This window comes from Gekko japonicus, unplaced genomic scaffold (genome assembly GCF_001447785.1).
Source record: "Gekko japonicus isolate JY-2015 unplaced genomic scaffold, Gekko_japonicus_V1.1 scaffold1588, whole genome shotgun sequence".
Taxonomy (NCBI): domain Eukaryota; kingdom Metazoa; phylum Chordata; class Lepidosauria; order Squamata; family Gekkonidae; genus Gekko; species Gekko japonicus.
The window spans coordinates 188,634-203,222 of NW_015167583.1; the positions used below are offsets into that span (position 1 = coordinate 188,634).

The following is a 14,589-nucleotide window of genomic DNA, read 5'->3' on the forward strand; positions in this document are numbered from 1 at the left end:
TCAATCTGGAAAAGTCTCAACTTCAACTGGTCCAGAAAATACACTACATCAGTGCACTACTGGACTCCACAAATTGCACAGCCTACCTGCCACAAAAAGGGCAGCCGACATCATCAACCTAGCCACTGTCATCCGTACCCGGCCCTCAATGATGGCCTTTCAAATACAAAGGCTACTTGGCCTCATGGCCGCTACTACATCAGTCCTGGGTTTTGCCAAATGAAAAATGCGTCACCTGCAACTATGGTTTATCCGCAATTTCAATCCAGAGAGAGACACACACACCATCCACCTATTCCCACCTGTCAAAGTACGGGACTCTTTACTTTGGTGGACTGTCCCTTCCAACCTATTTCAGGGAGCACCCTTTCATCCTCCATCACCCCAAATGACCCTAATGACAGACACCTCCCACTCGGGCTGGGGCGCCCACATGACGGAACTTTGTGTCGGAGGCAGATGAGACACTCAGAAACGGAATTGGCACATCAATTTCCTGGAACTGCTTTCAATACAGTGCGCTGTCACCAGTTTCCTACCTCTGATCATGGGGAAATGTGTCACGGTCCTCACGGACAATACTACTGCCCTCAGTTATGTGAACAAGCAAGGGGGCACTGTCTCCCAACGCCTCTGCGACCTCGCCCTCCAACTATGGGACGTCTGCATCACTCACAACATCTTCCTATTCGCCACGCACATCCCAGGGCACATGAATGTACAGGCAGACCACCTGAGTCTCCACGAGTGGGAAATGAATCCAACGTACCTCCTTCCACTCTTCCGCAGGTGGGGGTTCCCCCAGATAGATGTTTTTGCCACCAGGGTGAACAAAAAGTGCCCTCTGTTCTGCACCCGAGGTAGCAGGAACCCACAGTCTCTAGGGGACAGTCTCCTCTATTCGTGGTCCAGAGGATTTCTCTACTTCTTCTCTCCACTGCCTCTGCTCCTGAGAGTGGTCCACAAAATCATCAGCGACAGAGCGGACTGCGTCCTCATAACCCCGTGGTGGCCGAGGCAACCATAGTTCTCAACAATCCTCAATCTGTCAGCGGTGAACTACCACCACTTTCCTCCAGCACAAGACCTCCTGTTCCTAACCGAGTCTCCTCTCCTATACCATGACGTGCCACGAATGAAGTTGACAGCCTGGAGAGTAGCGTCAACAGCTTTTCCACCCGCATAGCAAATGTCTTGCTAAACTCCAGAAAGTCCACTATGCGAATGTCCTATCATTACAGGTGGTAAAAATTTTGTTCCTCTTTGGGTGACGCTGCCCCTCGAGCCACCTCCGCAGGTCTCGAGAAAGTTTTCGAATTCCTCCCATCTCTCGCTGACTTGGGACTTTCACATTCCTCGTTAAGGGTTTATTTGGCCGCACTTTCGGCCTACCATGTTCAAGTTGAGGGATGCACACTGTTCTCGCATCCACTTTCAAAACGTTTTTTGAAGGGACTGTTGCACCTCTACCCTCCCATCAAAACTCCTGTCTTCCCCTGGGACATTCCCCTGGTCCTTCGCCAACTCACCAGGAAACCTTTTGAGCTGCTCGCAACTTGCGACATAAAATTCCTGTCGTGGAAAACAGCCTTTCTGGTCGCTGTCACTTCAGCAAGGCGAGTTGGAGAAATACTGGCTTTCAGTCATGACACTCCTTACTTGTCTTTTTTGCCAGACAGCATCTGCCTCATGCCTGACATCTCATTCCTGCCAAAGGTAGTGTCAGAATTTCACCTACAGGCAGAGGTCTTCCTCCCGGATTTCTTCCCGGCACCGACATCCTCAGAGGAGAGACTGTTACACACGTTGGATGCGAAGCGTGCACTTCTGTTCTACTTAAATAGAACCCGTCCAACGAGACATGACTGTCAACTGTTCGTCTCCTAGGTACCAACAAGGCTAAGGACGTGCATCATGGCTCAGCATTTATCAAAGTGGATTGTAGGTCTCATCCGCCTCTGCTACCTTATTGCCAAGCAGCCATTGCCTGGCTCTATCAGGGCTCATTCAACCAGAGCTGTTGCAGCCTCAACTGCCTTCCTCCAGGGAGTTCCCCTATTGGACATTTGCAGAGCCGCTACGTGGGCCACGCCTAACACATTCATAAAGCACTACACCCTAGACGTCCATAAGAACTCTCGTACCAACATGGGACGTCACATCTAATCCTCGGCTTTGCAGTAAGGACCTGCCAGCACCCTCCTCCAGGTAGGCCACTGCTCGCTAATCTCCCATGGGTGTGAAGCACAGAGACCACGTCGAAGATAAACAGGTTGCTTACCTGTAACTGGTGATCTTCGAGTGGTCATCTGTGCATTCACACCACCCGCCCTCCTTCCCCGCTGCTGTCAGCTTCTACATTTTTCATAGGCGTTGATTCACGGCGGTTTGAAGGAACTGGTGGGATGTCCGCACCCACCCCTCTGGGCATGCGTGGTGGGGTTCCTGTGCATGCCCGAGGTCTGGGCGCAATAATCCGTTAAGAGCTTTGCTACAATGCCGATTGTCCAGCGCATGTGCACTGAACCCCATGGGGTGTGAATGCACAGACGACCACTCGAAGATCACCAGTTACAGGTAAGCAACCTGTTTTTTATTGTGATATCTGTAAGCAGCTCCAAATTTAAAAAGCGTCTTGAGTTGTTTTACTGTTCTAGATGGCAGTACATAAAATTTGAGATTGTTCCTCCCTGCTTGATCACTCAGTTATTTTTGGTTAGCCCCCTACTAATGGTGAACTAGTAAACTGTTATCCATGACATGTCCCATAAATTGCCAGTGTTGTCACGAACCCGTTCATAATCGATAAATCATTCAGGAGACAAGAAATAACTCCAGTTAGCATAAAATCTATGTTTCCAAAACCTGTATAAAATGAAGAATAACAGATTGGAAGTTAGATTGTTTCCAGAATTGTGCAGGTTTATTTCTTTTGTTAAGTGCATATATGTGCTGTGTTTTTAACCTATTCACCGACAAGAAATCTGCTTTTCCCATTCAGGTTACTGATGATGGTGTTATAGCACTTGTTGGTGGAACATGTTCAAAGAATTTAAAGGTATTTCCCCCCCCAACAACCCCCAGTTCCAAGTATTGTTATAAGTATATGTTCTATTTATACTTAATTGATTTAACACAATTTTTTAAATTGCTGGTTTGGGTTACAGTAGTCCCTGGTACCAGTATTCATTCTCATTAACAGGAGATCCACATGGAACGGTGTGTTAGTCTGACTGACATAGCTGTGGAAGCTGTCCTGACTTGCTGTCCTCTGATATACATTTTTCTGTTTCATGGATGCCCTCTGATAACAGGTGAGTTGGAGGGTTACCTAGAGCTGACATTTCTAGCTGATGCGGAATATTCAGGTTGTTCAGGTAGCCATGCTATAGAACTGTACTTCTCGCTTTTGCTTGCAACTGAGGGTCAGATGAGAGAAGTGAAGGTGGAAAATTTTCTGCCTAGAGGCAGGCTATTAAGCCACTTCTCTGAACATCCTCCATGCCCCAGTAGGAGTTGCCAGAGGTCTCCATGGCTTCCAGGCACAGGCACACGCATGTGCACACACGCACACACAGATGCAAAAATACAAAAGAGGAAGACAGAAAATTTTCTGCCTAAAGTTTCAAGCTATCCAGTAGAATTTGTTTTCAGCTGAAAAGTAGGGTGTGGCAAAAGTGTGACTCCATCTAAGAAATGCACAAAGGAACCACATGTACGTCAGTTAAAAGGATGTGGGTGCAAAGGCAAAGTCCTGATACTAAGCTGTACTCTATCTTGACGACTAACTTAGATCTCCAGCGTGGAGGATTACAGAATGGTACTGTGGAGAAACACCATTTTGTGTATGTGTTTAAGTTGGTGTGGGTCAGATAGGAGGAGACCATCAGGCTTGAGGTAGGCCTGGGCCTAACCTCCTCCACATCCCCCCCCCCCCCTCCCGCCAAAGCACCATCCAGGCGAACTCCATCATGGTGGTGAGGAGATCTGCCCCAGAATGCTGCAGGAGGGAGAGCCGGTTCCTGGGCGGGAAACTGCTGTTTTATATTGTGGAGTTTTGGGCGGGAAGCCAGTGCAGTCTGTCAGAAGTCTGAAGCCAGTCAGACAGTCGGTTGGAGTCTGCAGGAGGCAGGGGCCCTTGTGGGAGACATGCTGACCCCACTTTCTCCGATGAAATGAAGTGATGTGCCTGCCCTGCAGACCATCTAGACAGGGCATGAGTGTAGAGAAGGGAGAGATGGAGCGGTTTTGTCACCTTTATTTTGATTCTTCAGTTCACTGTGGAGATGCCTGTAAATAGTTAAGAGTTTTCAAATAAATCCTTTACCTGTTGATGGTGAGAGTTCCTCTGTACCACTTCGTTCCCCCAGTCACTTGGATGTGCTAGAGGTGGGTTGGGAAATCCCTATGGAGGAGAAAAGGGGGCAAAACAGCCAGTTCCCAACTCTCTAGGGGAGCCCCAAAGATTGCCAGGAAGCCCTGAGGCGGGTTCCTAGTCAGATTGGAGGGAGGTTAGGAAGCTTTCCTGCCTAACCAGAGCCCAAGACAGGGACAGTGGTGGCAGCAATTCCCAGAGGCACTGGAGAAAAACTGCCCCTTCAGGTGCCAGATCAGGCAAAGGAGGGGTGGGCAGAGCCAGCTGACATGGGCCCATTCTGCCACATGCATGTCAGTTAAAAGGATGTGGGTACAGAGGCAAAGTCCTGATACTAAGGTGTACTCTATTATCTTGCCATCTAACTTAGATCTCCATGTGGAGGATTACAGAATGGTACATTATACAAAACAATCTACTGTAATAAAACAGAAACAGTGATCACAGGCTTTCAAGCCCCCAAGTGAATTAAAGCATCTTTGCTTAAACATTTTATTAAAGGATATAACAACATAATCATTTCATTTTCCATATCATTTCAATCTCTATATATCCATTTTCTGTTTCCTTCCCTCCCCCCGTTACATGGCTTCCCGCAGTGCGATTTCCCCTTTATCTTCTTCTCTCCACCTCAATTTTTAACTTTATACAGTTATTTTTTCAGGTAACATTTCTTATAAAACTCATTTCTATACATTATTTTTTCCATTGGTCCCTCCTAATAATTATCCAAGCCTATTAAGGTGTTTTTCACATCCCATCTAGCCTCTACATATTCCTTGAAGTCCTTCCATTCTTCATAAAATTCTTCATCTTCTTTGTTATTGAGCTTCCTTGTCAGTTTATCCATCTCCGCCATAAAGAGCACTTTTTTAATCCAGTCCCATATCTCTGGCACTTTGTCCTGCTTCCAAAATTGTGCATAAGTCATTCTCGCAGTAGTAATCAAATACCATAACAATGTTTTTTTTGTTACATTAACCTCTTCCATCTTAAGACCTAAAAGCAATATTTCTGGTTCTTTTTTAAATGTACCTTTTAGAATTTTCTGGATCTCAGTATGGACCTCCGTCCAGTAAGCCGTAGCTTTATCACAAGTCCACCACATATGATACAGTGAGCCTTCATGATTTTAACATTTCCAACACATATTAGACATATTCTCATTCATGTTTGCTATTTTTGGGGGGGTCATATACAGAATGGTACATTATACAAAACAATCTACTGTAATAAAACAGAAACAGTGATCACAGGCTTTCAAGCCCCCAAGTGAATTAAAGCATCTTTAACTGGAGCCTAAAGGAGAACAAAACAGGAAGCTGAGATTTATGTATGGGGGAAGATAAGCCAATGTCTGGGCGACACCATGGAAATACGTCTGTTTTTCATGTTGCTCCATGAAAATTCCAATCATTGCTGTTCTGCTGAACACGTGAAGTTGCCTTATACTGAATCAGATCCTTGGTCCTTCAAGGTCAGTACTGTCTACTCAGACTGGCAGTGACTCTCCAGGATCTCTGGCTGAGGTCTTTCACATCACCTGGTCCCTTTAACTGGAGATGCCAGGGATTGAACCTGGGACCTTCTGCATGCAGAGGAGATGCTCTACTACTGAGCCACAACCTCTCCCTCTCCTCCAGTTTGGCTATCAACTTTCACTTCCAGCACACAGGCTAGGCAAGGGCCTCTCTCCTGTAGTGTTAAAGAACCAGCCACCTGATATAAATGGGAGACACACAAGCAGTGGGCTTATTTTGAACTTCGAAAAAACTAGAACACAGTTTTAATACTTTTTATTGCGACCCAACCACACATAACTCTGTGCAAGCTTTAGAGGTCTCCAAAACTATCAGGGTGGATGTTACCAGAAGAAGAGGGGGGGGGGGAAGCTTCAGGACATGATGTAAAATCCCGGTGTAGCATACCTTGTGCTACACCTGGTGTTTGTAGGCCTGATGCTGCTGTACTTTTTGTGGCAAGAGGCCATAAATCAATTACATTCCACAGAAAAGACCAATTATAATTTAACAGCTGTGCGAGGTGGAGGAGAAAGGAGGTTTTCTTTCAGGGAGGACAGCCAAGCTTTTTATCCGAAGCCAGGCAATTTATGCTACCTTAGGTAGTGTTGTGTCTTGAGCATACCCAGCGTGGAGAATTCTTTTAACACAGATGTCTTCTGTAAAGTTCCCCTACTTCCTGCAAGATCTGCATCTTTTCCCCAGGAAGCTTTTAACCCCTTTGTTTTCTGCTCACTTATTCTCTCCTTCCTTGGGGCTCATACTTCCTTTCTGCCTTACAAAGTTGAGCCTGCCCATTTGCTTGGATGGGAGGCCACCAGAAGCCCAAAAAAGAACAAAATCCTTGAAAAAATGGCGGCCAGAGCTCATCGAGGATAGAGGTGCGTGGAAGAGCTCTATGCATTTCTACCCATAAACTCACATTTTTCTGGCAGTTTTTTCAGCCAAAATATTCACCCTTTTTGAGAATATTTGCCAGAGACTTCAACCCGATCAGAAGGAGTGGCGACTCTTTCTGGTGTCTGTTTTTGGTTTGTCTTGGAGCAGGAAAGTGGAGTAAGCCAGCGAAGGATTGTTTTTTCCCTTGCGCCGAGCACAAGAGGAGCTCGACTGACCAAACGGAGTACAACATACCAACGCCAACAAGAAAAGGAAAACTATAAACACCAAACACGAAGCTAAGTGTCTATAAATTAATTTTTTTCTCTAAGTAAGGGGAAGAAAGGGACGAGGAATTCTAATCTGAAATGGAGAGAGGGGGGTGAGAAATGCTTAAGAAAGGGAGGAACGTTATTTAAGCTGATAAGGGGTTTCTTTATGAGAGCGGCTATTAAAAGGCAAGGCAAACATAACCAAGTATAAATTTATTTTCATTGCATTTATACCCCGCCCTTCCCACGAACGGGCTCAGGGCAGCTTACAAGAGCACAAAGTGTGTGTGTGTGAAGGTAAAGGTAAAGGTTCCCTTGCTCGAAAGCCAGTCGAATCCGACGCTAGGGTTGCGGTGCTCATCTCCGTTTCAAAGCCGAAGAGCCAGCGCTGTCAGAAGACGTTTCCGTGGTCATGTGGCCGGCATGACTAAACACCAAGGCGCACGGAACGCTGTTACCTTCCCACCGAAGTGGTACCTATTTATCTACTTGCAATTTCTTGCTTTCGAACTGCTAGGTTGGCAGGAGCTGGAACTAGAGACAGGAGCTCACCCTGTCTTGCGGCACCCGGGTCTTGAACTGCTGAACTACTGACCTTCCACAGCCTGCAGTTCAGCGTCTTATACAGTATATAAAATGGATAAAAACAGTTAAAAATCAATACTGTCAGGGTGCACGGAAGAGAAGAAAAACTCCCACATTTTGCATAGCAGAGGAGAAGACTAGGGCCACAGTTGGATGTTTCAGGGTCTTCCGGCGGTAACACTTTCTGGAGAAACGGTGGTGGTAGTGGCAGTGGCAGCTCCTACTCATATGCCTGGCGGAAAAGCTCTGTCTTACAGGCCCTCCGGGAGCTCATTCCACCAGATAGGAGCCGCCACTGAAAAAGACCTGGCCTTGTTGCTGCAAGCCTGGCCTCTTTGGGGCCCGGGGTCACCAGCCGGTGTTGTGACCCTGCCCGAAGTGCTCTTTGGGGGTCCAAAAGCACTCCCAAGCTCCTAACCTCTGAAGTTGGCACCAAAGGTGTCCCATCAAAGGTTGGGAGCAGGAACCCTAACCCCGTTCCGGTCCGACTCAAGCACAGGACCTCCGTCTTCGCCGGGTTTAATTTCAGCCTGCTGAGTCTGAGCCACCCAGCCACGGCTTGTAATGCCCGGTGCAGATCTTTTGGGTCGGAGTCCGATTGGCTGCCCAACATCAAATAGAGCTGGGTGTCATCTGCATATTGATGACACCCCAGCCCATACCGCCGGACAATCTGGGCCAGCGGGCGCATATATATGTTAAACAGCATCGGGGAAAGCACCACCCCCTGAGGCACCCCACATTCAAGTGGGTGCCTCTGGGACTGCTGTTCCCGTAGCACAACCCTCTGTCTCCGACCTTGGAGAAACGAGGCAAGCCATTGAAGGGCGAGCCCCTGAATCTCCGCTTCGGCAAGGCAGTGGGACAGCAGCTGGTGGTCAGCCGTATCGAAAGCGGCCTACAGATCTAATAACAACAGCGCCGCCACACCGCCTAGATCCAGATGCCTACGGAGGTCATCAGTAAGGGCTACCAGCACAGTCTTCATCCCATGCCCCGGGCAAAAACCTGACTGGAATGGATCCAGGATGGAAGCGTCATCCAGGAAGCTCTGTAGCTGAGCCACTACCGCCCTCTCAATCAGTTTGCCCAAATAGGGCAAATTGGACACCGGCTGATAGTTGGCCAATTCAGCTGGGTCCAAAGTCAGTTCAGGAGAGGGCGGACCATCGCTTCCTTGAGTGCCTTGGGGAACCAGCCCTCCAAGAGGGACTTGTTAACAATCTCCCTCAAGGCACCTCAAACTTAGATAAGACGTTCACTAAAGACATTGGTAAGAAGGAAAATAAAAAAAATTGCATACTTGAGGTCTGCTAAAAGCCCTGTTTTCTTCTGTTTCTTTAAGAAATATCCCAGACCAGCTGAAGCAGATATGGGTGGAGCGGAGCTGACGAGGCAAATTTGCGTGACCGGGTCGGTGATGAAGCAAGCAGAGAGGCATAGGCGGGACCAAGCAAGTGGACAACTGACGCACATCTCGAACGTGACAATTCAGAGGGGCGAGGGCTCTTAAAGGAGACACAAACCGACAAAACAAAGAACAACAACGATGCATGCGTGGAAACGTAGAAGACAGGAATCTTACAGTGGAGTGACACAGGGAAAAGAGAAGAGAGAGAAAGCAGAACTAAACCAAACAAAGAAACAAGGAAACATCTCATATTGAACTGAATGCTAAAAATACGTTTAGTATTTAAAAAAATATACCACGTAATAGAGAAGATATTAATTAAAAATTAATTAACAAACCTGGAGATCTGAGTTTAGAAAAATACGGACTTATCTGAGAAAAATTAATTATTAATATTGATTTAGACGTATTCAAAGGAATTATATTCAATTAAATAATACACTATTACAGAAAAATGGCATCAGTTACCACAAAAAAAGTCTTTACACACACACCCCAAAGCCAAAGTGGGGGATTATCTCAATTAAAAGCAAATATCCCACAAGTAACCATGGCAGATCTACAAACAATGATGCAAAATGGTTTATCCCAAGTAACACAGCAAACTGCTGACTTAATTTAAAAAGAACTAGCGCCAATACAAACTAAAATTGAGGAGATTTCAATGCAATTAAAAACAGATACAGAAGAAATTAAAACGGAAATAGCAAAAATAGTAAAAACTACAAACAGTCTGGAAGAAAACGTTGAGGACTTAGATCAAGAAATGTAGGACATAAAACTAAAAACAGATAAAATTGAAGAATCCGTAATCATGCTAGAAATGGAAAAATCAGGATTCACTCTTAGATTTCAAAATATAACGGAACAATTAGATAAAAACTTGAAGAAAGAATTGATAACCAACATTGTAGAATAATTTAACATTGGAGATGAAAAAGAATTGTCAGAGGATATAGAAACCGTGTATAGAAGAAATTCGGCTTATGCCAAAAGACATAAAATCCCCAGAGAAGTCCATGTAAAATTTTATAAGAAAACAAGAAGAGATCAAATACTACATGCAGCAAATGGAATGAATACCCCACAAAAAAGACAAAGACTTTTTCATCAAGCTGCAAAAATGCATGCAGATATTACATGTTTCCAAAAACACATATAAAGGAGGAACACGTGAAACATTTAGAATATAAAAAATTAGGTATCCCATTTATTTCATCGGATAAGGTAAAAAAAAGAGGAATGGTGACATATGTGAATGAAAAGCTACATCCAGTGCTTAATTACAAATCAGCTGATGGAAGAATTATAGTGGTAAAAATTAGAAGAAATGGAAAAGAAACTCTGATTGTAAATCCCTATGCTCCAAATCAGAATCAAGAAAAGTTTTTTAAGGAATTAAAGAATATATTAACAAAGGAAAACCTGGAAGATATTTGTATCGTGGGAGATTTCAATGCGGTACTAGATCCTAAGGAAGATAGAAAAAAAAACCCTTGAAAGCAGGCACTATGTTACCGAACAGCTTTTTAACACTGGCAGAGGAATTTAACATGATAGTTATTTGGAGAACAAGGACCCCACAAAAAAGAGATTATACTTATTTCTCTGCAAGACATAAATTGTGGTCCAGAATTGACATGGCCTGGATAAACGTAGAAATGGCAAAAGAATTATTAGAAGTGGAAATTTTGCCTAATACCTTTGCTGACCACAACCCTATATGGTTATCTCTACAAGAAACGTACAAAACCACAAGGTGGAGATTAAATACTGGATTACTAAGAGAGAAAAATTTTGTTGAAAAAACCAAATTAGATGTGAAAGAATTCTTAAAAATAAATAAAACGGAGAATATGTCACCAAGTACTATCTGGGATACACTAAAAGCGTATGTGAGAGGATTATTCATTACTCGATATATGGAGGAAAAAACAAAAAAGGGAGAAGTTTAAAAAGTTGACAGAAGAACTTAAAAAAGAAGAAACTATCTCAAAAAATAAGGGAGACACAAGTGAGACAATAATTAAGATAAGATTGATTCAACACCAAATAAATATGTTACTAACACAAGAAATAGCTAACAAAATAGAATATACGAAAGCCTACTATTTTGAAAATGCGAATAAACTCACACGTTGGCTGGCTAATAAATATAGGAAAGAAAAAGGAAAAAGGATGATCTCAGCACTAAAAAATGATAAACAAGAGACAAAATATAAAAATCAAGATCTAAAAAATATTGTAGAAAATTTTTATAGAGAACTTTATAAACAAGTTCCACAAAACCAGCAAGATCTTAAAGAATTCTTCTTGAAGCATAACAGGAAAAATTTTACTGAAGAGCAGAGAAAAACTTTGAATGAGAATATCACAATCTGTGAGATAGTGGAAGCGTTTAAAAAGCAAAACCAAAAGAAATCACCGGGCCCAGATGGCATACCAGCTGAAGTTTATCAGAAACTGGAAGATTAATTATTGCCCACATTTAAGGATTTGATGGACAAAACTATGAATACAGAGAAAATACCAAACTCATGGAATGAGGAGTTAATAACATTAATACATAAAACTAATACAGATGAAAGTGATATTAAAAATTCTAAATGTAGATTACAAGATTTTTGCGACAATTATAGAGACTAGATTTAAGAAGGTAATGATCCAAGTTATACTCCGAGACCAATCAGGCTTTCTCCCAAAAAGACAACTAAAGAATAATTTAAGAACTATTGTAAATGTCTTAGAATATTATGAACAACATCCTGGAATACAATTGGCCTTGTTTTTTCTTGATGCGGAGAAAGGCTTTGATAATGTTAATTGGGATTTTTTAAAATACAAAATGGAAGTATGGGAATGAAAACTTTATGAAGATGATAACAGCTATATATAAAGACCAATGGGCAAAAATAATTGTTAATGGAGAATTAACACAAAACATTCCTATCCAGAAGGGAACGAGACAAAGATGTCTGCTCTCGCCTTAACTATTTATTTTCGGAATAGAGACACTAAACGATATGGTGAGAGATAATATAAATATAACAGGACTCAGAGTCAAAGGTGAACAATTTAAACTTCAAGCTTTTACCTTGTATTTATCCTGGAGGATCCAACAATATCTATATTGCACTTGCTAAATGTGATACAAAACCATGGCTCTCTAGCAGGACTTAAAATAAACTTTAGGAAAACTAAAATCTTGAGAAAAAACTGTAGTAATGAAGAAATAAATAAAATTCAATTGATTTCAAATATTGAGGTAATAAGTAATGTTAAATAGTAATAAGTAAGACAAAATAAGTAAAATTAAATAAATATTACAATTTCCAATAAGAATGTTCATCTATATGAAAAGAACTATAAGGTATTATTAGAAGAAATCAGGAAAGACCTACATAAATGGCATGATCTTCATATATCATTTATGGGTAGCATTGCTACTATAAAAATGAATATTTTTCCACGGTTTTTATTTCTAGCGCAATACATACCTATATTAAAAAACAATACGATTTGTGAGGAATTAGATCAAATAGTAAGAAAATTTATATGGCAATCTAAGAGATCTCATGTTAAATTGAAATTTCTCCGTGACAAGAAAGAAAGAGGAGGACTTGGATTTCCAGACTGGTACCTGTATTATAAAGCTGCAGCGCTGGGATGGATTCGAGAGTGGATATTGTTAGAGGATAAAAGAACATTACAGTCGGAAAGTCATGCAACAAACAAGGGCTGGCATTCCTATGTATGGTATGACAAAGACAAAATACAACAAAACTTCCATAATCATATAATTAGAGGGGCACTAATGAAAATATGAAAAATTAAGGAAAGGTTCTATGTTAAAATACCTATGTGGGTTTCCCCGTTAGAGGCTTTTATAATGCCAACTTTGTTAACGGATAATAAGAAAGCTACTTATGAAATATTGTTAACCAATAACAATGAATTGAAATAATCCAAAACCTTACAAACAATGAATATTAATCTCACAAATTGGGAAAAGTTACAGTTACAATCAAGATTTGCCAAAGATAAAGCAAGGAATTTTGCCAAAACAAAATCGGAACTAGATAAAATATGGCTATCATCCTCAGATAAAATGATTCAAAAGCTATATAATTTTTTGTTGTGGGATGAGATGCAAGATGGAATAATAAAACAATGTATGGTAACTTGGATGAAAGATCTAGGACATAATATAAATTTAGAGGATTGGGCAAAAATTTGGAAATCTGTTAAATTATTAAGAGCTACGTCATACAAGGAAAATATATTTTAAATGTTTTACAGATGGCACTGGACGCCTGATAAAGTATCTAAATTTTATAAGAACGTTTCAGGAAATTGTTGGAGATGTAAAAATAATATTGGAACATACTATCATATATGGTGGAGATGTGAGAAGATTTGTAAATTTTGGAAAAGTATAAAACAATTAATAGAGATTATGGATATAGAACTACAGTTGCTACCAGAAATCTATCTGCTTAATATGATACCAGATGGAATTAAACGTGATGATCTATGCATTATACTATATATCCTTACTATATCTAGAATCCTCGTTGCGAAGTGTTGGAAAACTGATAAAATACCAAATAGAGAAGAGTTAACTATGAAAATCCTTGAAATAAAGGAAATGGACAACGTAAATATGATATTGTCAGGGAAAGATGAAAATGTGTTTCAAAAAAGATGGCAAAAAGTTAACAAATGGCTTGAGAAAAGTGTTTAATGTAAACTCCAAAAAAGTGATTTTTATATACTATGTATATTTTTCTTTTTGTTTTTGTTTGTAATGAAAAAATGATGAATAAACTATAAAAAAGAACACAATCCTCATTATTGTTGTTGTTGTTGTTATAATATATAAAGCTGATTTGGGGTGGCTTCCCTCCTATGGGGTGGCAGGATTCCATTCACTCCCTTAGCCTTTGGTCCATCAGCTGGTACTCAGGACTATTCGCGTGCTATTGGCCGGGTGCTAGGTCTGCTCCTCTTCCCCACCCACTCCCCCTTCACCCACTCTGCCCTGTCAGAATTCCTGGCAAATGGCTTTGTCTCTTTGACGAAGACACTTCTCCTGCTTGCCTCCTGTGTGGGACGTAACTTTTCCCTTAGTGGCTGTTTCTAGGTGTAACGAAATGGCAGTTACCTGTGTTTGTAAGATGGCTGCTGGGCTGTTGTCTGTGGTTGTTAGTTTAAAATGTTCTGTCTTAAGGTTTAATTGAGTTGTAGTTCCAGAGAGGTATTAATCACTGGATTGAATGGGGCTTCCTCATCTGCTTGACTACAGTTCCCAGCTGCCCCAAGGCAGAAAAGGGTGGGAAAACAGGGACTGTCCCAACGTGCGGGGTGGCATCAATACAGACTGCAGCCCATCCAGGGAGGAGGCCATCTTCGTCCTACAGGAGGTTAGGAAAGGCTCCTTCTGCCTGTGCTGACCAGGCTGGCCAGACCACAAGCCAGAGATGTGGGGGAATCCTTCTCTCTTGGGCCAGAGAGAGAGAGGCTAGAGCAGAGAGCCAGAGGCCGGTG

The 14,589-nt window shown here is 42.2% G+C and overlaps 1 protein-coding gene across 2 annotated transcripts in view; it reads left to right on the forward strand.

Annotated features, from left to right (window-relative positions):
• The window catches only part of AMN1 (antagonist of mitotic exit network 1 homolog), a 74,731-nt gene that overhangs the window by 56,993 nt on the left and 3,149 nt on the right, over positions 1 to 14,589 (forward strand). Inside the window, exons 5-7 of one of the 2 annotated variants that reach the window (XM_015413906.1) lie at positions 3,002 to 3,058; positions 3,203 to 3,314; positions 8,977 to 9,397. In XM_015413906.1, the coding sequence (XP_015269392.1) occupies positions 3,002 to 3,058; positions 3,203 to 3,314; positions 8,977 to 8,996 (189 nt within the window). In that variant the 3' untranslated portion in view covers positions 8,997 to 9,397. Of the gene's footprint in view, positions 1 to 3,001; positions 3,059 to 3,202; positions 3,315 to 8,976; positions 9,398 to 14,589 lie in introns of those variants that run through there. The other variant, XM_015413905.1, reaches the window with a different exon arrangement.